Source organism: Ascidia mentula, chromosome 2, assembly GCF_947561715.1.
Source record: "Ascidia mentula chromosome 2, kaAscMent1.1, whole genome shotgun sequence".
In the NCBI taxonomy this organism is placed as follows: domain Eukaryota; kingdom Metazoa; phylum Chordata; class Ascidiacea; order Phlebobranchia; family Ascidiidae; genus Ascidia; species Ascidia mentula.
The window spans coordinates 10,043,854-10,064,563 of record NC_138567.1 but is presented as its reverse complement, the minus strand read 5'-3'; the positions used below and the strand labels follow the sequence as shown (position 1 = coordinate 10,064,563).

The following is a 20,710-nucleotide window of genomic DNA, read 5'->3' as shown; positions in this document are numbered from 1 at the left end:
AGTAAGGTTATCCGCCCATCTGTTTATGTTGTTGGCTGAAGCAATTTCCTTTGCCAAGTTGCCGGCTTGCAATAACAACGCAAGCGTGTGTATAAAAGATTTCGCTACGCAGTACATTCTCTTGGCAACCTCACATATAGGGGGAACCAAATAATCATAACAATAACAGCACGTCAGTATCACGCAACAGGTCAATACACCCCGTTTGGCAAAAACAACAAATTCCATACGCTTCCACACAATCGCCAATGCCCTTCTCTCGTTATATCAGCCAAGTAGTTTACCGAGACGACGAACAAACTTCTGAGTTGACGCACGAGAATTCCGCTTTAATTTAGTTTTAATCGGGACGTGGATCCCGATCTCGCCGAGGTAAACACGCGCCGAAGGTTTACGGTGGCTACAGTGCTTTAACCGGGGCGCTTGTTTATGCAACCCGTTGTGAACACAAGCGCAATAACCTTCGAAAATGTAACTGTCGGGTCGCGGCGTTTTAAAAACACAAAAGTCTTTGGGCAGGCTAGGACTCGCTGGGAGCGTTTAAATCCTGTAGCAAGCACCCATGGGCGGGCGTGTTATATGTGGAGGTCGAGCGCTTATCTCTTATATGTTGTGTACAGAGGTTGTGCCACAAGGCGGGTGTAATTTGCGAGCAGCTCCGTCACAGCGGAGGTCGGTTAAGCGCTAGTTCAAAGAAGTGATGTTAAGGAGTTATGTGTTTGGTGGCCACTCAAGCGCGGTTAGCATTATTGATATCGTTTAGCTTGTTTTATCGATCATTTTTTTCCGTAAATCACATCGCCAAGCCTGGGTAAACGTGAAAAACCGTCCAGGGCACGATTCGTTTATCCTAAATTATTACCTAGGATGACTCCGGAAGGCTGCTATCACGGACAATGAAACTGAGATTAACTAAACAGCGGTTTTAGTGCGCAGGTGGTGGAGATTAGAAACCGAATCTATTTAGCTCTCTGATACAGTTGTATGGTAAAGTTATTGTTGCTGGCAGTGCTTGCGGGAGATTAAGTAGCGGTGCGACAATGCGCACCAACACACATCTGGGCGGTGATTAGAGCTAGCGTTGAGTGCCACTCGAGTTATTGGAATGGATAATCTCGCCGCATTACGAAGGGCCCGCGAGTCGAGCCAGCGAATTTGGACTGCCAACAAAAGCAACCTCAGCTTTCCGGAGTTGCGTGGCGACTATCGAACTTTCGAGCTATGTAACAAGTCAGAGGATGTGGAATGCGACGTGATGGAGTCTTCCACTGCCAGCATGACGTCCCGGTTTGGCGACATGATGCCTTTCAGTGTGTGCCGGATGGATATACAGAATGCCTACGCCGTAGCCCTGTCAGCTGAGGTGTACGGCTTGCTTTCATGGCTGAATGTCACGGTCGAACAGCTCAGTAAAGTAGGAACAAGTTTACAGCACCCCGATCACCGCGAGAGACTGAACAAAGTCTTGGCCATGACCATGATTGAGGTAAGTACCACAACTACATACTTCACATATTCGTCAAAAACTATCAATTTACTTACTCTGCTAATGTGTTTATTGTAATTTTCTGAGAAACAACAGGCTTTAAATAAATACGAGGTGGTTTTGTCATAAATACAGGACAAGTAACTTTCGCCGGACATTCTGTCATCATTTGTGCAAAATATAGAAACATCGAAACGCAAATTGGTTTACTTAAAATAAAACCAAGTACTTAAACAGTTACTTATGTACAAAAACTCCATTTGTATTCATATGCCGTGGGAGCGAAAAGAACAAATAGGCAAAAATTTAGGCGTGAAATAGTACAAGGCAACCAGAAGGAGTTTCATAGTGAGAAACCACTTTTCCCAACATGCGAATAAGTCGGTACTGTTTGGTCATATACGTGTTAAACCAATCACAACGACGTGGAACCATTCAACCGAGCAGCGTAATTCTTTCTTCAATACTAAAAAAATCGATATTTTATCATCGCCTGAACATTCCGGCATATCAATCATTATTTTTACGCCAAAAACCCAATTAAGCTTGCACCAAGGCAATGTCCAGGGCAATTAGCCGTTAGTAATTTGCATTCCTTGTTTACCGCGAATTACATGATGAATTCACATACATTAACATAGACTTGCCAAAGATAAAAATGATTTCACTTTGCCTGATTAAACATTTTTTCTGCCACCCAATAGCCTTTTTGAAGTAATGGAGAAAATGCAAACACATTTAATCTGTCAAATGCCTGTCTACACTTTTTTAACGAAATCACCTCTACATTGAAAGTAGTTTGGTCTATTTTAGTTTGATCAATATGTCGGTAAATCACCTAAAGCTAGTTTTTGTATATCTAATTATCCTCTATTGTGAAAAGTAATTTCAACAAGGATGTGGATGTGTTATGTGTTAATTATGCGTTTTCGTAAGAACGTTTTGGTGTGTCTTTTGAACATTTAAATGCTTTTTATGTAGTTATTTCAAAATAAAGCTTTGTAAGTCACAAACATTTTAATGTGACAATTCCCGCGTAGTTTCTCCAATGATGCTGCTGATAGATTTCGCAACTTTTCAAAACAAGTTTCGCAGCAAAAGGTTTTTTCGAATTGTCAAAACAACTTTACAAATACAAACACGCGGGGACATTCTTCCCCCAAATGCTTTAGGCTACGACAAACATTCAAGTTCCGCGAGTCAAATCAATCAACATCGCACGACAAAACTCAGCCCGACTTTCATTTAGATTGATCGCGAGCACGATACACGAAACCGGGTGCGCGGGAAGTTTTCAAAGAACTCCAGTGTTTGTCCACTGGTATGTTGAACCCCATGCCAAACAGTCCTTTGTGTATTAGAACGAAAGCACTCGAGATGAATTTTAAGTGGTCCTGAGATTTCACCTCCACGGTTTTCATGACATTTCGCTCCTTCCGACGTCTTTGTTTACGCGACGGAGCCTCTCAAGCCTAATGTATTTAACATAAGGCAACTGCGATTGTGTGTAAAGAGTGCGATAAAATACCTGCCTTGGTTTGCTCTTAATCATTAACCGGCAATCGAACAAAAACATGGCGTATATAGGAATAATAGTGCACGGTTTGCAGTCAACAGCGCATTGTTTGTGGGTAGGCAGCGAGAAAAAAAAATCATTGAGCACTTACTTTTCAGATATCGAGAGTGGATTTCATTAAAAGGCTTCAGTTCTACCAGCACCTGTTGCGGGAGGCGCGCCATTATCTCGATCACTGTAATAGCGAATTTATTGAGAACGCGGAACCGGGACAAAGGAACAAGGAATGTGTGGAAAGCGAATATGAAACATTACACGACAAAGGGGTCAGGTCGTGTCTGAATAGCTTGGGTGGGGCGGACGCAAGGCAAGACCCGTTATTTGCGCGTCTGGACTACGTCGGCGCAACTGGTACCAGAAACTGCTGCCGCGTTTCATTCACCCAGCGCCATTTGGAACGTATCGAAAACCTGTGGAATCTGGTCCGTGTTCAACTGCAGATACTGAGCGTACAATTGCACGGGCACCGAGGGATTTTTGGCAAAGCGGAAACTTTGTACGCACAGGCCCTGAGCGGCCATTGTAAGTCCACCGACCTGAGCCATTGCGAGCACAGTAGGCCAGTTGCAATGGCGTACTACCGCAAGAAGGGCAGTTCAGTGTCGGACAGTTGTGATAGCGGGTTCGACCGCGGGACCGGTTCGTTGTACGATGGATCGACTCTCTCCGTAAAGGACGACGGTTACTATTCGAAGAGCGCTGGAAGTGAGGTGACGTGTATTCATGAAGACGAAAACGCATCAGCTGAAGTTGAAAGTTTGCTTCAGGTTGGGTCGAAATTGTAGAGTGTTTATTGAGATAATGTCGTTTGTTATAAAACTAAGTAATACAACTACAAAAAATGTATTGGCAACCTAAACAGTTCAAACCAATGCCTAAGTTTTTGTATGTCATTTCCGATTCAATCCTAGCAAACAGACATATATTCCATGCGACTATATTAGGCTGTTTCGGACAAACAAAAGGCTTTCAGGGTCATTGGGCAAGTCTCCAAACAGGAATAGGATATTTTCGGAACCTTCGTTGCACTGCATTCACAAGTCGTTGTTGATTCAATTGCAATCATTCATAAGCTGGAATTAGTCCATTTGTTCCTTGGCGGGAAACAATGCCCTAATACGGGTATCGTTTTTCGCGCAGGGATTAAATTTCAAGAGCAAGAACCTCGAACTAACAGGAGGTCACAACACGGAGAGCCAGTCGGACGTCACGCCTACGTCGGCAAACCACAAGTTTGCTGGGAGGGAATGCGAGGAAAAGCACTGGGATGCCGTGTATGAAAGACTGGAGGTGACGTATATACAAATGGAATCCTGTCATAACTGTGTAGGCATCCGTAACAAGACGTTGTTATTTTTGTCGCACGCAGAGATTTTCTCAAGCCACGCTTTCGCTTTTGAGCTGGGCAGAGGAGATAAAAGATATTCGTGAAGACGAAGGAGAGGGCGGTGAAACCTACGTAAGATAGAACACATTTTTGAATGATGATGTTGTCCTTACAAATTACACCATTCCTTTGATACAGTTCTACGAATCGCTGAAGGAGCGCCTTCGCCAATCCACGGCGCACGCTAAACGACTATACTGGGAAGTCAAAGAAGAAGCCGACCAACTGGCTGATATTTTGCCGAGCGAGGGAGAGACTATCGCCTCCGTCGTGGAAAGATTGGAGATCGAGTGCTCTGGATTAGAAATTTTTGACCACGAGGTTTATGTGAAAAAATCGAAGCCCAGAACAACGCCTATGAGTGGAAAAGAAATGGCTTCAACTGATAGATTCCGTTCGCATCCGCTTACTTCGACTCCAAAGCCCAATGCAACCTCTGTAAGTATTTTGGGTTACATGAAAGTTGAAATAACGTTTTTTTTGCTGTTTTTGATGGAATTGTTCGGAATTTTTGGATGTGCACAAATTTAAACAAGCTTGTAAATGTATTGAAAAAGTACATAGATTTGAATTTAAATAAAGAGTTTAGGAAATGACTTGGAACTACTTATACGCAAGACATTTTACCATCAACTTGCTTTTACTTTGTCTTTGTTGTTTCACGGAATTTTTTTTTCCCAATTTCAGCTTGTATCGTCGCCTTCCGTATCGTACGGACTGACAAATGTTTCGAGGCGTGTTTGGCTCGACTTTATCGACGAATACAACAATGCTCTGGGTTGGATTTGTCAAATGGAAAGATACACGGACGCAGGAGACAAAGGCGACTTCACCGATTTGGAACTGGAACTGTGGCACAAGGTAAGACATGGTTGTTGTGTATGAAAAACGGGAAAGCAGGACTTCGAAGTTGTTCTGTTTGTCACTGAGATGCGTAAAGTAGGCAAACGTTGGTGAAGGTTTATGATTTGTCCCAGGCTCACCTAAAGGAAATCGGGGACAATTTGGAAAAACGCGAGAGAGTGAAAGCAAAGGCGGATTACGTTTGTCGACTCTGCCCCGAATTCAAACACGACGCCCGAATTCGATCTGCTGAAATACAAATGCTGTGGGAGAGTTTGGAAAACAAAATTCGTATGAAAATGGTTGACAACTCGTATGGTCGAACACTGAGAGTAAGTTAACTTAACACATTTATTTTGCATGAAACGATTGACAAATAAATCCTCTTGTATATTTCAGTACATAGAGCTTGTTTCTTGGGCTTATTGCCTGATTTGTAAAACATTTAAATTCAAAACGTTTAGTTTTATTCCCTGGTGTTTCGTTGTTTATTTTGTTATATTCTTTTTTTAAACAACTTCCAACTTTATCCAGAAGTTGCACAATGGATGGTCCGGTTCCAGTTCGTTCGGATCTAGTACCTTGCGCAAGGATGATTGGTCAGTTTCTCCGAAAACCGCTGGTCCGAGTCGGTCCATCGTGCCACTGGAGGATCACTCATTCAACCAGATCCGGGACAAACTCGGCTTCGGTGGGTTCTTCATTACCAAGGAAAACTATGTCAATAAAAACCCGCGTACCAGTAAATGAACATGGCTTGGTTTTGTGAGAAGCTGGCTCGTATAAGCGCTATATATACCATATGTCTGTGTTTTTTAAACTTTTCTCGTGATACGCATTTGGAAAGATTCTCCGCAATTGCTGAGCATCAAGAAACCTACATATTAGAAAAAAAATTTTCCACCTTCCGCTACATATCACACAAACTGTAGCTTAATATTTAAAATAATTTTGGCAAAATTTCAGATAACCACGGGTTCCGGAATGCAATTTCGCCAGAAAAACTGGAAAGGAATCAGTTTTTGATGGAAAAGTCGGCGAATCCCAAAACGTGGCAAGAAGCCGAAGTTTCCGCGCGATGGGCTGTTTCGGTTGCGACCGGGTCCGATTTTGCAAGCAGCGTGGATGCAGAAAATCCACGACGTCCGAGTAACTTTGACAAAGAGTAAGTGCCAACAATTATTACCCTTCTATGGTAGTTGAGGCGCCCGGTTCAGGCTTATCTGTAAATATGTGTTGTACGGCTTGGAAGACAGGAATCTTGGTGGGCCACAGATCTTGATTTTTGTTTATTTTTACGGTGTATTATTCCAGGTGTTGCGGAAAACATTTCAAAGATCCAACTAAAGAAGTAATTCAGGAATATGTCTAGCAAGGACGTAGGCTCCTTGCTCTTGCACCTAAAGTAGTGGCGTTCATAGAAACAATATTTTCTCATACGATTTGTATATTTCTCGCCCAGTGGTTTTACAGCATGAAAACTACACTTCTTTTAAAATCACATAGCTTGAAAATTCCCGCTGTCAATTCCGCCCGGCATAAGGGCGCATATTTATAGCTGCCTGCGTAGTAATTGATCACAAAAGTTTTCCCGCCCAATCCTGTGCATGTCCCGTGTGTGTATGTGTGTGTGTGTATAGGGATGGCGTACTTCATGTAGATGGTCAGTTTGAACCTAGTTTCATGTAGCAGTTTTTCGCCGGCTTGGAGCAAGGACGTTGGGCACGTCGCTGCCCTCCTAAGTGCAGAAAATTCTCCGCATTCGCCAGTCGATATCGACGAGAAACTACTAGCTGAGATTGCCGAGACCGACTGGGATCTGGAACTCAGCGACGTTGACATCGGCGACCTTGAGGTGGACGGAGCCGATTGGTCACAATTTACCGCCGATCCCTTGCTTCTGTCCAATCAAATCGCGCAGTTCTGCGCTTGGCTTAGCTACGAAGAGAAAGTGGCATTTGCCGTGACCAGCAACAAAGGGCTCGGATGGTTTCCCAGGCAACTTAAGGAGACGCGCTTGAACAATCAGGTAAACGCCGTGTCTATTTGATAAGTGTTGACATTGCGGGAATGGCAAGGGCTATTTTTGCGCAGGTGTGCTGATGTATTTCTTTCCGCCTTTATGTTTACAGACCTGGCATATTGCCTGTCTGGCTGTTACGCTTCCTTGCATTTTCTCAGAAAAGCTTTTGTGTTGGTGGTTATAGATTTGCCTGACAACTTTCAAAAAGCGAGACAATACTCATCACTTTGCTTAAACGTTGTCTATAGAGCATTATGCCTTTTATTTGCTTGGCTTATTTCTGCGTCTCCGTGCCTATAGCTTCATAGCCGTAACCTTTTATTTGCTCAAATATAATGTGTTTGAACTTGTGTGTATGGGGGGAAAAACAAATGAACGAATAACAATAACAGTACTGTATTTCAGTTGGCTTTTAGAGCCAACAACCTGAATACTCTTATATTGCAAGTAACAAACTGGCCCAATACATTTACGCTGTGTTTTAGGAGCAACAAGTTCGTCTGACCAACCGCCGCAAAGATCTAAACGAAATTTTGGCTGGCGCAAATGTGGTCGTGAGCGCCGAAAGTGTCGGCAAAACCATCAACGTGTTGTCTCTCCAATGGTCGTGCGTCATGCTTCACCAGCGCTTCCTTATTTTGATCTTGTATTGCGCCGACATCGACTGCATCGTAGATCGAAGAATTGACGTTTTGTCGAAGGTATTCAGACTTTTGCTTTCGCTGCGAGCGAACCTTATTCGAATTGTTTGTTGCATTCACTGACTTAACCAGACCGAATTTTGGTAGGGGCAAAATATTTTATGAGCAAGAAGAACTTTTGATTTAAATCATCGCCACAAGAAACAGAAAACGATTAATAAGCGTGGCTCATGTCAAATTATCTTATTTCCAAAACTCAAAAAATAAAAGCAATAATTTCCGGCGTGAACGGAATTACAAGAAGACATGTCAGTCTGTTATGAGTTTTTCTGTCACAAGTTTCAAAATTCGAACATTTTCCAATTTTAACATGTGAAAGTTTTTTTTAGATTATATGCACGTTAGTAAAATATTTCACCTTTTTGGTTTTGTTTCAGAATTGTGACATGGACCGCGTGCTCGCCCATCCGCCAGACGGCGTTTGGAGCGACAAAGGGGAACCTGAAGCTGTTTGTGGCGAAACAAACGAAGCAGATTACAATATTTTGCATGACGTAGCATGAGTGTTCACTGCATGAGGTTTCGTAACTGATCATTGCCACGAAGATTACTGCGCAAATGAGCTTGCTGTATAGTTACCTGCCCCAATACAGCGTTCTAATTTCTAGTATTAGCTTTTGTCGGCCTTGTGTGTGTTTGTGCTTCTCCTGCCCGCGTAATTTTGTGCATTTGTATTGATACAGTGTCTGCATTGAGACTGTCCAATAAAAATGGTATTTTTTGTAAATAAGACGTTTATGTTCGCGCGTGTTGTATTTAGGGTTACTGTCCGAAAGGTAGAAGTTGTATATAAAAGCGTTGCAGTCAAAAATGTAACTTTAAACATCGTAGAGAGAATTGGGAACAGCTGAAAATTGTTTAACTTCAGAAACTGCCTTGATAGATATTTTTTGAAATAATTTGTTGCGTAACAAAACAAAGTAGTAAATACTTCTCTTTTATGAGATAATGAAATCAAAAATATATAACAAGTTGTTGAACCAGTAATCATCATCTGTCCTCCAAACCTGCAGAGCAAACATATTCCAAACGTTAAACATTTCATGTTCTGCAATTGCACAAAGAAAAACACGCACCTTTCATTTGCGGTGGCTGTTCCGTCTCTTGCGACGCCCTCCCTGATGCACACGAGTCGGAATCCTCGTTCAAACCCAAACAAGAACGAGCATCCTCTAGCAGCGCATTCAAAGTATCTCGCGTCAAACCCTGAGTGTCCTGAGGTGAAATCTCCTTTCCTTCACTTTCCAACCCCGACTCGGATTCAGATCGAAGCGTGGCGGAGCTCAAGCGTGATGATGATGACGTCACTGTTTCGTCATCATCGTCGTCGTTCCATCTTCGGCTATCCAGCGATGTGGTGAGGGAATTGGGGGACGTTGTTCGCGAACATTCTTCAAGCAAGTGGTAAAGTTGTTCGTCAGTAAGATGAGGGCCGGTGACTGCGAACTGACAAAACTCGATTTTCTCAACTTATCAAATCATGCACTTCGTGAAAAGTAGACACTTTGTTACGCGTTTATTACACGTTTTCATCAGTTCTTTGTTCGCTCATACTTGGCAAACTAAAAATAGTTCTATTTCCTGTTTTTTAGCAATAATTCCACACAGAATTCCAATTTAACACGGCGGCGGATATTAGTATTCAAGCTTATTTGGTCGCTACTTAAATCCCGCACTTTTTTCGTTCCCAACCTGATCTTTCCACTTTTCATCAAGTTTTGCCAATTTCTCTTCAACATCCTGCAGTCTTTCGGTTGGATTCCGAGCTTCTGTCAAGTCTGCCCGAGAGAATTTCATGCCCAGCTCAACATTTGCGTGCATCTGTTAAAAAAACTCATTAAAAGCCTGAACGGTCACACAGCATTGAATAATACACATACCAGGTTTTTAATATGTTCCTTTGCTCGAGGTGTGCTTGAAATTGAACGATATACATCTGGACTGAGAAGAATTTGCAGTTTTTCGTCGATTTTTCTTAACCTTTGCAGTTCATCTTGTGCTGGAAGGTAACCTTCGCCAGAGGATATTGGAGCAAGTTCCTTGGGTGAGTCAGTCTAAAATTAGTAGGCTTTGCATAATAAACAAGTGAGGAAAGGAAAAAAATCATGTATGTCACAAAAAAATGTTCCTTTTTGTATCCTTATTCCTTACCAATTCTAAGTCAGTTTCATCAATGTCCTCCAAAAGTTCAGACAACCTTTCTTTTTCTTCTTTTGTCATGGAAACAAAATTACCGGCTTCTTTTGCAAGCTAAACAAAAAAGTGTGACAGCATAGTGAATAAAGAGCATTAGATATCCTTTTCTGCTCCATGCTTTACTTTCCTACCTCAATGTTTCTCTGTATGAAATCAGTGTCTTTATTTGGTTTGTTGCTTTGATGTGCGTGGGCTGCTGATGATGGCTTCTTCGGAAGATCACCAACATTTTCCATTTTGCTACCATGCAACTCATCAGCAGACTTTGGCCGAAAATCATCCTTAATAAAAAGAATAATTCAAGGTATTTGATAAAGAACCAAAAACCACAGTAAAATTCAAACCCCAACTGAAGATCCGTGCAATTGGAATTGGGTCTGAAATATTGGTTCGAATTCATTGTTGTCATCTTGTTTCTCCAAAAGTACTTTAAAAACATTAATAGTCAACATGTAGTCAGTTAAATATTGAAAGCAACTAAAATTACCATCTAACTGTTGTGGTGGTGGAAGTAAAGACAAATACTTGGAGGTGTTGTTTTCAACATCACTGTAGGTGGAGCCGTTTTCAACTTTCAACAGGGCAAGACCTTCATGGAATGTCTTCTGATACAAAAGCCTTTGCTTCTTAACCTGTTAACATTTACACAATATGAAGACACATCCAAATCTAGCCATTGTTTGCTATTGCCAACAGTAGTAGCAAATAAGTCCTACATACTTCTTTTTCCAACTTTATTTTCTTGAGTAATATTCTGTCTAACTTCTTCATTTTCTTTATAGCCTCTTGCATTTCATAATCTTCGGCAGTAGTTTCTGTTGTTGGCGCATCAGAGGAGTTGGAAGAACAAAAAGAGGAATTCAGGTTAACATGTCCTTTGGAAGCCTTAGAAGTATTGTTGCTTAATGAGGTTTTGGATAAGTTTGCATCTTCATCTTCAGCAGAAAAATATTCACTGTCATCATCTTCAGATGGCTGTTTGTTGTTTTGTGAAGTTTGGGGGCTTGTCTGTAAAAAATCATTTTTGAAAAAGCCTGAAACTAGGTTGTTGCTGTATTTTGTTAAATTTTTTAAGGTATCCACAGAAAAATAAATACATAACGTACTATATACGAAAAATGCTTCGTTCCATGCATTGTACGTGCAATTAACAGTAAATAATATAATAACTTACCACTTCAGGGGAAAGAATTTCCAGAGATCCAGTAGTGCTTCCGCGGGTTGAAAGTCGGCTCCCGACCCGAGAAGATCGTTGGCTTGATGAGAAATCTTTAAATTCCCCTCGGGTGATATCCATTTTCGAAACTTCACTTTACTGCATGTGCTTGGGACACAATTAAATTTTTTACCATTCACCTTCAAAATAAATATTGAAGATGCAGCTAAAGTAAAAGTCGTAGAAAATGCGCATTTAACTTTGAATGTTTGGTTACCAATAGCAAAACAAAACGCTTGACAAGACATACTTTTACGTAACCGCAAAAATTACAAGTTTCAATGACGTTACTTATACAGTATTCTTTGCTCCCTTTACCCCAAAGCATAGAAAGTGTAGTAAAAATTAGAAGAGATATTTCTGTGATAGTTCTGTATAAATCACCTAAAAGTTTAGAATAATATTTATTACGTGGTTGCTGAAGTTCTGTATTACTACAAGTGCGTATGCCCACGTGCTGACGTGCTGTCATTATTTGTTTTGTTTTTACATCGAGAGCTACATACAAATGTTGTAGCATTCGATCAGAAGATGCTGTTTCAGAGAATTTTTAGAGTATAAAAGAGTAATGAAAATAATAAATTTAAATGTAGAAATCTTTAATTGATCTGTAAAATGTATATATATAATATATATATATATATATATAGGCTATAAAAAAATATTCGATGTGTAGCCTACATATACTTCTAAACTTTACTTTTATGTTGTTTTTGTGGCAGCAAGAACTTCATTTTAGTCACATATTGACTTCCAAGTGTTTCTACATGGTGTATTTAAGACTATGGCATCATACTGCAATGAAATGAACGTGATTAGCCAAGGTGCTGAAGCCAAAGTTTATGAAGGAGTATTTTGTGGCCGGCCTGTTGTGGTGAAGGAGCGTTTTCCAAAAAAATATAGATTGCCGGAAATTGATGAAAAACTGACAAAAAAAAGACTTACTCAAGAAATCCGTGCTTTGCAGCGATGCCGAAAAGTGGGAATTTGTACCCCTGCTCTTTACCTTGTTGATACAACTCACAATGTTTTATTTCTTGAAAAAGTGGAAGGAGTAACTGTAAGAGAACTTGTATCAGATGACAAGTGTCGAAATCCTGACAGTGGCTATTCTGCGGTATTTCCAGCTGCAAAATTGATTGGAAAGATTCTTGCCATAATGCATGACTCAAATGTTATACATGGGGACCTAACTACATCCAACATGATTTATCAAGCAGCTAATAAACAATCTGGTGACATTGGCAAAATTTTTATGATAGACTTCGGATTAAGTTCTTCATCTGGAATGGCGGAGGACAAAGGTGTGGATCTGTATGTTCTTGAAAGGGCATTTCTAAGCACTCATCCAGGATCAGAGGAACTTTTTAATGCACTTCTTGGTGCTTACAAAGACAGTTCAAAAAATTCAATACCTGTCATTAGTAAACTGGATGAGGTTCGTATGCGTGGGCGAAAACGCACTATGGTTGGATAAGCTTTATAGTTTATAGAGTTATTGTATTGTCCCTGCATGTTGTTCTTAAACTGCCATGTTTTATACTTCAAAAAATATTCTGTGTAGTAATTCTGTAGATGATTGCAACAAACATAGACGGGTACGGAAATAATAAGACTCACTGAATTTCACAATCATATAAATATAAGTGCTAAAATTAACACAAAAATATGTTACTTTCTTTATGGTGGCTACTCCATTACCCTAGTTATCTTCAACATCAACACTTAACAACCAGTTGATGACATTTATACATTTTAATAGCAAAAGTTATTTGAAGCACATGTGCCAAAAAATTAAAATTCTTGAAAAACATCCATTGAACAAGTAATGTTTAGTGCAGGCGGGTAGAAGATGGGGGTGGAGATGTGTACAGCCAGGTAGTACAAAGCATTCCTGATGCATGCAAAGAACACTTGAAAGAAAGGACTGATCTTTATTCCTCTGCCCCAGGATTAAGCACTAACTGCTCCAATCTTCCCTCTTTATTTAGTGCCTTCGTCTCATCACCACCGCCAATGCATTTCCCATGGACAAATACCCTGGGCACAGTACGTGCGCCTGTCTTTTGCAGCAATACGTCTTGGATGATTTGGCAGTCAGACCTTCCCGTCAGCAGGATTTCCTCGCAATCAACCTTGATGCTTTTAAACGACGAGCGGGCCTTGTAGCAATACGGCGAAAACCTCTTGGTGAACATAACAACTTTGTGGGCCTTAATTGTGTCCTCAACATACGCTTCAGCCTCCTCCGGAGTATTGTAAGTTTTTCCTTGGTACCCACCCATGTTGCAACGCTGCAGCTGTCTTACTGAGATCGAGCGCTCTGCTGGTGAGTTTAGTTACTATGGTGCTTCGCCGCTCTGCGAATTTGATACCGTCATGACTAAGCAAATTTGCTCAGGCAACGCCCGTCGCTGCTTCCAAGTGACGTAATGGTCACTCGGGGCAATCACTTTCAGTGGCTATTTTGTTCAATGCTCTGCCTCAAAATCGAATCATTACCCGATCAGTGTAGTGTTGTTCATTAAATCGATATCAAAATCAACAAACCCTGTTTAGAAAGCTTATAAAATGGCACGAACACGTTTTTATTTGGAACAAAAAGGAACATTGATCTATTTAGAAACTATACTGTTCCAGACCTATGTGTGCACATACGTTTTGTGTTGGGTATGGGTTGGTGCATTTTATGGAAGTAGTGAATATGACTAAACACCTTAAAACGACTGTCAATCTTCGTCCCAAACGAGTTAATCATGAACTTATGGAATCCAACCTAAACAAACACCACATACGTCCTTTCCCGGCACCACACAGGGTACCTATACAACTTCCCTCGTCATACATCTTGCGATCACAACGTGTACGTGCGCCGCAGTTCGTGTAAACCTCTGATAAGTGAAACAGATTACAAAGGTATATCTGTGTTGCCAAACTGCAATTCAAAGTACACATGCACCAACACAGTTGTTTCGAGTCACACTTTAAATAGTCTGCTATGTACAGTTTAAGATTGTTAACGATACATGACACATCCAAAAAGCACCAACACATGAAACGAGCCACTTTTGCCGAGGTCATTGGGTACCACTGCAACATTTCCGTCGGGTAACTCGAGACATTACATTTAAAACTAAAGCACTTCCACTTTCGTCGTCTCAAAACAAATCGCTGTCACTCTCGCTGCTGTCTTCGTCTGAAGTTGGACGTTTCTTACGCAGTTTAGCTTTGGGCTTGGTGCTTTTCTTGCCTTTCGGTTCATTAAAGAGAGCCACTATAGTGTTGTAGTCTGATCGCACCGCAATATCGTAGGGACTCAAGCCCCGTTCATTCTTCACGTCCGAACGTGCGTCGTAGCTAAAAACGGAAACAGAAATTTGAAAAAAAATTGTGATGCCAACCAATTCATGTTGGCAAAACAGGATGAAGCCTTGCATTTAACACAGCCAAAACATAACAAAAATATGGTCGCTCTGTGAGAAATAAGGACGTTTCTTAGAAATATGGACAACAGTATTTTTTAAGACAAACCCACCGATTCTACATAAACAGTGATTATTCCCGCCAACGCAATCAGAGATAGGTCATACCAAATCTTACCACCTTCGTACACAGCCACCACCCAACCGAAATGATTAAACCTTATACTTACTCGAGCAACAGCTTCACAATCTCCTTTCCATCTGGTCCCAACTTCACCGCATGGTGGAGCGCCGCGTAATGTTGGGGCCCAGATCTTCGGTTCACATCAGCTCCTCCTTCCAGCAGGGCCTGGATACCCTCGACCCGCTTATTCCGTACCGCCACAGACAGGACAGACCGTTTTTCCGGGTCGCAGCAGTTCGGGTCGGCACCTTCCTTGATTAGCTGTGATATTTCGCTCGCTCGGCCGTCACCCCTAGGGCCAAGCTCTTTGATCAGCAGCCGATCTTCTGGCTGTGAAACAAGATGGTCGCTCTTAAAACATTGGGTGCATTTAAGGTGGTGTGGTTCTTGTTGGACAATTTTTGCTTGTATGTTACACGAGGTGCTTGTATGCAGCTCTAAGTTTGTTAGCTCTTTGCGGTTGGACTAAATACGTTTTGCCATTCACGCATTTTTCGTTTATTTTTAGTGCAGAAAAAACTTACGTTCATTTTCTCTTCCCTAGCCAGGGACGCTGACTTCTTTTTTCCCTTCTTCTTGCCTTTCTTTCCCAACTTTTCGGATTCGTTTTCATCCTTTTCGAATGTGCTCCCGAATGCCACTTTCTTCTTAGGAATGTATAAATCTGAAAACAAACAGCTTCGCGTTATTATTCATCAGGTGGATGAAATCATTGTAATAAGTACCTCGCTGCAACCCATGCACTCCCCCATCTGCAAACTCCGTGTGGCCCTTCAGTGCGAAAGTGATGCTCAAGATTAATTCCTCTTCGCCTTCGTCGATTGCAGTTCCAAGAATCTGCAAGAATTAGTGATTAGTATTTGGTTTGTACATGGCGCCACCTTTTTGATATACTTGTGAAGTTGATTTACCGAGCTTTCAGGCATAAGATATAACACCGAAGTTTGTATTTTATTTTATGGCTGTAATGCAACCTAAACATATGGAGTAAATGACATACGCTCTTAACTTAAACTGCAAAAATTGCGTCATACTAAAATAAAATGATCTTTTCGCATTGTAGTAGTTGGGCAGTTGCATATCTTTTAGAGTCATAGTGAATTAGAGCTACATTAGGTTTATTTTTACAGCCAACATACATTGGTTAACATACCTTTCCAAGCTTTGGTTCGCCAATCACAGAACGAAACTCAACGTTGTTGTTTGTGTAACCACGCAAATGACCGCAAACATGGTCCATCTGTTTTCTCCAAAATCCTATGACCAAATACCGACGGCCATTAGAAGTTTGCTGATTAACATGGTATGGGACCAGGCACTGTTATCAACAAACCTCTTCCAGGGCTGATTGCGGTGAGCGGAGGTTGCTTGTCGCGCATGCGCAGTTCCTGATTCATCATTTCTTGCATCATTTGTTGCTCTTGGTTGACTTTCTTCCCGCCGGGGTAGAAAAGACCGACAGTCTGGGTCTCGACCTCGCGGCTTGAGGCTTTTTGGGCGCGAACGATTCGTGTGCTGCAATGCATTGGAAAGGGAATCTGTGTTATGTGGGAGATAAGGTGGTGGCCAAGGCAGCATACAACTACCAGTACCATTTTGTTTTATTGTGTCTGTAAATATTGTATGTCTTCTATATCCTTACGTTTTGTCCCCAAAACTCTCAACATGCGATGTGAACCACTGTTCACCAAATTCTAACCAAATTGCAGTGGGTTTAAGTTTTGAAAAAAACAGCACTGCACATCGGGCGTAGTGGAAAGGAAGAAAACAGTACACTCACTTGGTGGGTGATTTGGGTAAGGTAGGAAGCGGAACGGTCTGCCACATTGGAAGTTTGTCGAAGGGTGTCGTGTGCAGTTGATCACCAAGGTCTAAGTTTCGTGGATCCATGCGGTCAGGTGCCATAAACTTTGAACCACATTGTGAACAGAATTTGGAGTAGGGTCGGTTGTTGTGCTTGCAGAGCGAACATGCCAACGGGCTTTGCTCCGGAATAGGCTGCAAACATTAAATAGGCGTTTTCGATCATTTTGCAATTTGGAGTTTTTTTCTTTAAACACTGAAAACAGTGCATTAAAAATGTATTGAGACTAACTAATACTGCGTTGTTGACTTTCATGTGACAAGAAAGAAAAGTATAGCACAAATACATTCGGAATATAAAAAGTATAAGCAAGAACAACGCAGCATTATTGGGATCATTTTGCGTCAATAAATTTCTTGCATGAGAAATGAGCAGTTAAAGAGGTTTAAAAATCATGTTTAACACTCACCTTTTCACCACACCAGTCACAGAACCGAGCGTCAGGGTTATTCACACGTGTACAGGAGGGGCATCTGACAAGTTCACCATCCAACCTGGGAAGTGGTGGCGAATTTGCGCCCGCATGGATGGGTGCCGGAAAACGGTGTTCACATGATGCACAGTGAGTGAGGTGTGATGGATTGTGAGTGCCGCAGCTGCCGCAAATTATTTCATCCTGCAAGAATTGAGTGTTTAGATTTTGGAGTGATTTACCAAATGTTGCATTGCAGAAAGCTCAAAGGTTTCTGGACAAACGTTTCTGGAAGTTTCTAGAAGGGTATTTGCTTTTTACTAACCTGCAATCTGACACTGGAAACAGGTCGCAGCTTTGGTCCTATTGGTTCTTCACAAACAATGCACTTTGGTTGATTTAGAGGAACATAAGATCTGCACTTTGTGCACATGCCCATCTAAAATGAAATATCATAAGAATGATGACAAAAAGAGTCGAAAGTTGATCAAGGACAACCACTTACACTTCCACTTTCATTTGGAAACAAATTTTGGTCAACAGGAACAGGTTTTCCACAGTCAGCACAAAACCTTGAATTTCTACTTCTTGGTTGTGGGGCATCACAATGCACACACCTGCACATTATGTACACATGTATAGTTCAGCAAGGATGGTGAACCAATACCACAGTAAGTTTTGTTGTTTACCTCACTGCATGAGGATCATCAAAATGTCCTTGATTTCGTGATGACATTGGTGAAGTCAAGGCAAGTCTGGTATCTACAGCACCTAACACAGTATGATATATACAGATACGGTATATACAACACATTTTTGAAAAAAATAATGCACTTACCATGCCCTAATGTTGAGTCATGCATGTCATTCCATGCTTCCATTCCCCTCATTGGTCCTCGTCCACTCAATATGGATGATGTCATTACTTTAGATTCAACCTGAAATGTCAAACGTATACTTTACCGTCACACTAAATTTCAAGTTGTAACAAAACATTTCACATTTAGTTTTCTCCAAACACTCATGAAAGCTATAGATCTATAGATATTGATTTTGTCAAAAAATCCTGCAACTCCTAACATATATAAAGTTGAATGAAGCTAAAGTAAAACAAATGAACACACTTTTTCATTTCTACTCATCTCCCTTTGAAAGTTTGTCAGATCATCCATTCCTTCCAGTTCTGAATCTGAAGTTGTGGAAACTTCAGCGTACTCTACACTAAACACTTTGGTCACAACATTGCTTTCTCTCCCATCCCTGCAACATTATTGAGAATTAAGAATAACAAAATTGGGATACAAAAAACAAAAACAGCATCGATCGGTACTGCAGGATGGTCAGAATGGTCAACAATCCTATGTAGGATTTTGTCATGTGGTACCTTGTTCTGGCCAAAGCTTTGACCGATCGTTTTCCATCTCGAAGCATGAAAGGTTCTCTGTAAAGTAGAGTTGTGTTTTCTCCTAGTTTTTTATCGGGATCTGGCCTTGTGTTGTCAACTGTATAGTAGATCTTGGTTCCTGGTGTCTCTGTGTATTAATACGATAAACGTTAAGGCTGTCAAATAACTGTACATATTTCTCTGCTGATACTAACAGGGCTAAGGCTAACCAGATCTTAAGCAACTCTGTTGGGACATATCCTCCACGTACATTTCGAAATTTTACATTTCATATAAATTAAACGTCAGCTAGTCCGCGCAATCAATCTTTGTTGAAAAAATAATCCATCGTGCAAATCAAAAACGCTTCAATTTAGGCCTTACCTGATCGAATTTCAATTCTCGTGTTGGAATCAATGTGATTTTTCGGTTTTCCAGCAACTGGCAGCCGCAGGGGCATGACAGTCGGTACGCTAATTGATCCTGCAGTCATGATTACCTTAAACTTATAAACAGCAGCCAAGTCCAACCTCCTGTTGCCTTCATATGCATAAACTGCAACACAGTGGTAAACAAAGCGGGGGACCTTTTTTTCAAAAAATCCAAGTCTGTCTGGTGTATACGTCTGTCAACCTCAAAAGTTCACCTTTATTACAGATACTCTACTAACCTCAGTAATTAAATATATCTTTTATGTGGTCCATAAATTGTATTGCTAATAATTTAAAAATAGTAACAACAAGTAAAGAAGCGTAACCTCATTTGAAGCGTTGAGGATTAAAACATTATATTATCACCGAGGAAACAACAATCCAAACACGCAAACAGCGTTTAAAGTGGTTTATTTATTTCAAGCTGTTTGTGTAGTGTAAAGAAAATCTGAACGTTTGTTCCTTAAAGATTTTTCTAATTGTTCTTAATTTTTTTGTCGCCTTTGAAGCACAGTTTAAATCTTATGATGTCCAGTAGATTGAAGTAAATTAGTTAACATCGATATTCGAGCTTTAAAGTTAGTCTTAAGTTTAATTTTAAATCGGAAAATGGCACCGCGTTTTGCAATCAGAATAGCATTATGGTATAAACTATGTCATGTGGGCTGAAGTGTAATATGAATGTGCTGTTGTGTTTGGTAATTTCGGTTGTAAACAAACTCTATTCCTTTTATTGGAGTTTATCCCTGAAGTTAACATTTCATTTCTTAAATTTGGCTCTGGGGCAAAAATTCTTCAACTACATATATCAGTTTAATTTCATCTCATTAAAATAAACACCTTGATTATAATTATAGCTTTACGAAAGGTAACGATCATTTCCGATAAGATGGTGGCGTAAGTAAACCACGAAAATATTGTACCCATAAAACGTTATTTTACTTTTTTGTATATATTTCGTGGTATATACATAATGGTATATGGTGTCAAATAAAACATACAATTCTAAGCCAACCACGATTGCAAAACATTCTAATAACAACGCAAAAGTAATTTCGCAGATTGTCTGTTTAGCAGGGTTGCTGCTGCTGTACCATGTTTTTCGCCCAGTTGTACGGTAGTTGAAGTCCTTTCTGCAGCAAGTTTGTAAAGCTAACACAACCGCTGCAACAGGCACTGAAGGGTGATATGATCACATATAGAATGGCACATAGAAGGCCGACTGGTAATCCAATGATGAGCAGGGCCAGCAGCCAAAAGATCGACCAAAGCCATCCGCAGTTTGCCATCTTCGTGTATTTAGTTCCCTTAGATTGGAATAAATCGAAGATTTCTGAATGTCAATTCTAAATGCACAACCTGTACAGAATATGATGTGTTTCCGTATTAATTATTTAAAAAGAAGCCTACCAGTTTTTCCTCGATCCAAACACAATACCTAAGAAGCTACTCTAAACGTCATGCATTCATTCCAAGAACACAGGAAGTTTTGGTAAGTTATGAATAGAAAACGTTAACATGACGACAGATCGCCATTCGCCGCAATGAACTTAGCTTGCGTGAGCGTATTAAAATTAAACAGACT

General features: G+C 40.7%; 4 protein-coding genes and 1 pseudogene across 5 annotated transcripts; 2 read left to right on the top strand and 3 right to left on the bottom strand.

The window, feature by feature from the left end:
* Nucleotides 1-933: 933 nt before the first annotated feature.
* Nucleotides 934-8,685, top strand: LOC145888465 (uncharacterized). Of its 2 annotated transcripts, none has more exons than XM_082979217.1 (12): nucleotides 934-1,486; nucleotides 3,161-3,829; nucleotides 4,203-4,352; nucleotides 4,432-4,521; nucleotides 4,588-4,887; nucleotides 5,137-5,310; nucleotides 5,427-5,624; nucleotides 5,827-5,983; nucleotides 6,259-6,457; nucleotides 6,985-7,321; nucleotides 7,801-8,016; nucleotides 8,394-8,685. In XM_082979217.1, the coding sequence occupies exons 1-12, from the start codon at nucleotides 1,106-1,108 to the stop codon at nucleotides 8,517-8,519; spliced, it is 2,997 nt and encodes a 998-aa protein (XP_082835343.1). In that variant the 5' UTR covers nucleotides 934-1,105; the 3' UTR covers nucleotides 8,520-8,685. The 2 variants fall into 2 exon arrangements, with proteins under 2 accessions (XP_082835343.1, XP_082835342.1); XM_082979216.1 differs by having other exon boundaries at nucleotides 6,982-7,321; nucleotides 8,394-8,684.
* Nucleotides 8,686-8,769: 84 nt separating this feature from the next.
* On the bottom strand, nucleotides 8,770-11,627 carry LOC145888466 (fibrous sheath-interacting protein 1-like). Its single transcript, XM_082979218.1, has 10 exons — nucleotides 11,387-11,627; nucleotides 10,933-11,220; nucleotides 10,700-10,844; nucleotides 10,557-10,639; nucleotides 10,344-10,493; nucleotides 10,168-10,266; nucleotides 9,897-10,070; nucleotides 9,709-9,837; nucleotides 9,093-9,462; nucleotides 8,770-9,023 (listed from the first exon to the last, which is right to left on the bottom strand). The coding sequence occupies exons 1-10, from the start codon at nucleotides 11,507-11,509 to the stop codon at nucleotides 9,007-9,009; spliced, it is 1,578 nt and encodes a 525-aa protein (XP_082835344.1). The 5' UTR covers nucleotides 11,510-11,627; the 3' UTR covers nucleotides 8,770-9,006.
* Nucleotides 11,628-12,154: 527 nt separating this feature from the next.
* LOC145889212 (EKC/KEOPS complex subunit TP53RK-like) lies at nucleotides 12,155-12,911 on the top strand. The gene has a single exon (XM_082980113.1). It carries the CDS (start codon nucleotides 12,213-12,215, stop codon nucleotides 12,903-12,905), a length of 693 nt encoding a protein of 230 aa, XP_082836239.1. The 5' UTR covers nucleotides 12,155-12,212; the 3' UTR covers nucleotides 12,906-12,911.
* Nucleotides 12,912-13,347: 436 nt separating this feature from the next.
* LOC145889213 (uncharacterized) lies at nucleotides 13,348-13,793 on the bottom strand (annotated as a pseudogene).
* Nucleotides 13,794-14,080: 287 nt separating this feature from the next.
* LOC145888667 (double zinc ribbon and ankyrin repeat-containing protein 1-like) lies at nucleotides 14,081-19,268 on the bottom strand. Its single transcript, XM_082979468.1, has 15 exons — nucleotides 19,079-19,268; nucleotides 18,695-18,842; nucleotides 18,435-18,570; nucleotides 18,149-18,248; nucleotides 18,000-18,081; nucleotides 17,816-17,927; nucleotides 17,636-17,749; nucleotides 17,308-17,514; nucleotides 16,815-17,032; nucleotides 16,368-16,549; nucleotides 16,188-16,291; nucleotides 15,760-15,871; nucleotides 15,559-15,698; nucleotides 15,081-15,364; nucleotides 14,081-14,785 (listed from the first exon to the last, which is right to left on the bottom strand). Exons 1-15 carry the CDS (start codon nucleotides 19,185-19,187, stop codon nucleotides 14,587-14,589), a joined length of 2,247 nt encoding a protein of 748 aa, XP_082835594.1. The 5' UTR covers nucleotides 19,188-19,268; the 3' UTR covers nucleotides 14,081-14,586.
* Nucleotides 19,269-20,710: the final 1,442 nt, after the last annotated feature.

What these genes read in the sequence shown, in the direction of transcription:
- LOC145888465 (XM_082979216.1), top strand. Translation starts at nt 1,106, where the DNA reads ATGGATAATCTCGCCGCATTACGAAGGGCCCGCGAGTCGAGCCAGCGA. An exon ending in CAAAGCCCAATGCAACCTCT is followed by an intron (nt 4,888 to 5,136) that starts GTAAGTATTTTG and finishes TCCCAATTTCAG; the next exon opens with CTTGTATCGTCGCCTTCCGT. An exon ending in GAATTGACGTTTTGTCGAAG is followed by an intron (nt 8,017 to 8,393) that starts GTATTCAGACTT and finishes GTTTTGTTTCAG; the next exon opens with AATTGTGACATGGACCGCGT.
- LOC145888466 (XM_082979218.1), bottom strand. Translation starts at nt 11,509, where the DNA reads ATGGATATCACCCGAGGGGAATTTAAAGATTTCTCATCAAGCCAACGA. An exon ending in AAATAAAGTTGGAAAAAGAA is followed by an intron (nt 10,845 to 10,932) that starts GTATGTAGGACT and finishes AAATGTTAACAG; the next exon opens with GTTAAGAAGCAAAGGCTTTT. An exon ending in AGGAACATATTAAAAACCTG is followed by an intron (nt 9,838 to 9,896) that starts GTATGTGTATTA and finishes TTTTTTTAACAG; the next exon opens with ATGCACGCAAATGTTGAGCT.
- LOC145889212 (XM_082980113.1), top strand. Translation starts at nt 12,213, where the DNA reads ATGGCATCATACTGCAATGAAATGAACGTGATTAGCCAAGGTGCTGAA.
- LOC145888667 (XM_082979468.1), bottom strand. Translation starts at nt 19,187, where the DNA reads ATGACTGCAGGATCAATTAGCGTACCGACTGTCATGCCCCTGCGGCTG. An exon ending in TTTCCAGTGTCAGATTGCAG is followed by an intron (nt 17,515 to 17,635) that starts GTTAGTAAAAAG and finishes CAATTCTTGCAG; the next exon opens with GATGAAATAATTTGCGGCAG. An exon ending in GCGAACCAAAGCTTGGAAAG is followed by an intron (nt 15,872 to 16,187) that starts GTATGTTAACCA and finishes TAATTCTTGCAG; the next exon opens with ATTCTTGGAACTGCAATCGA.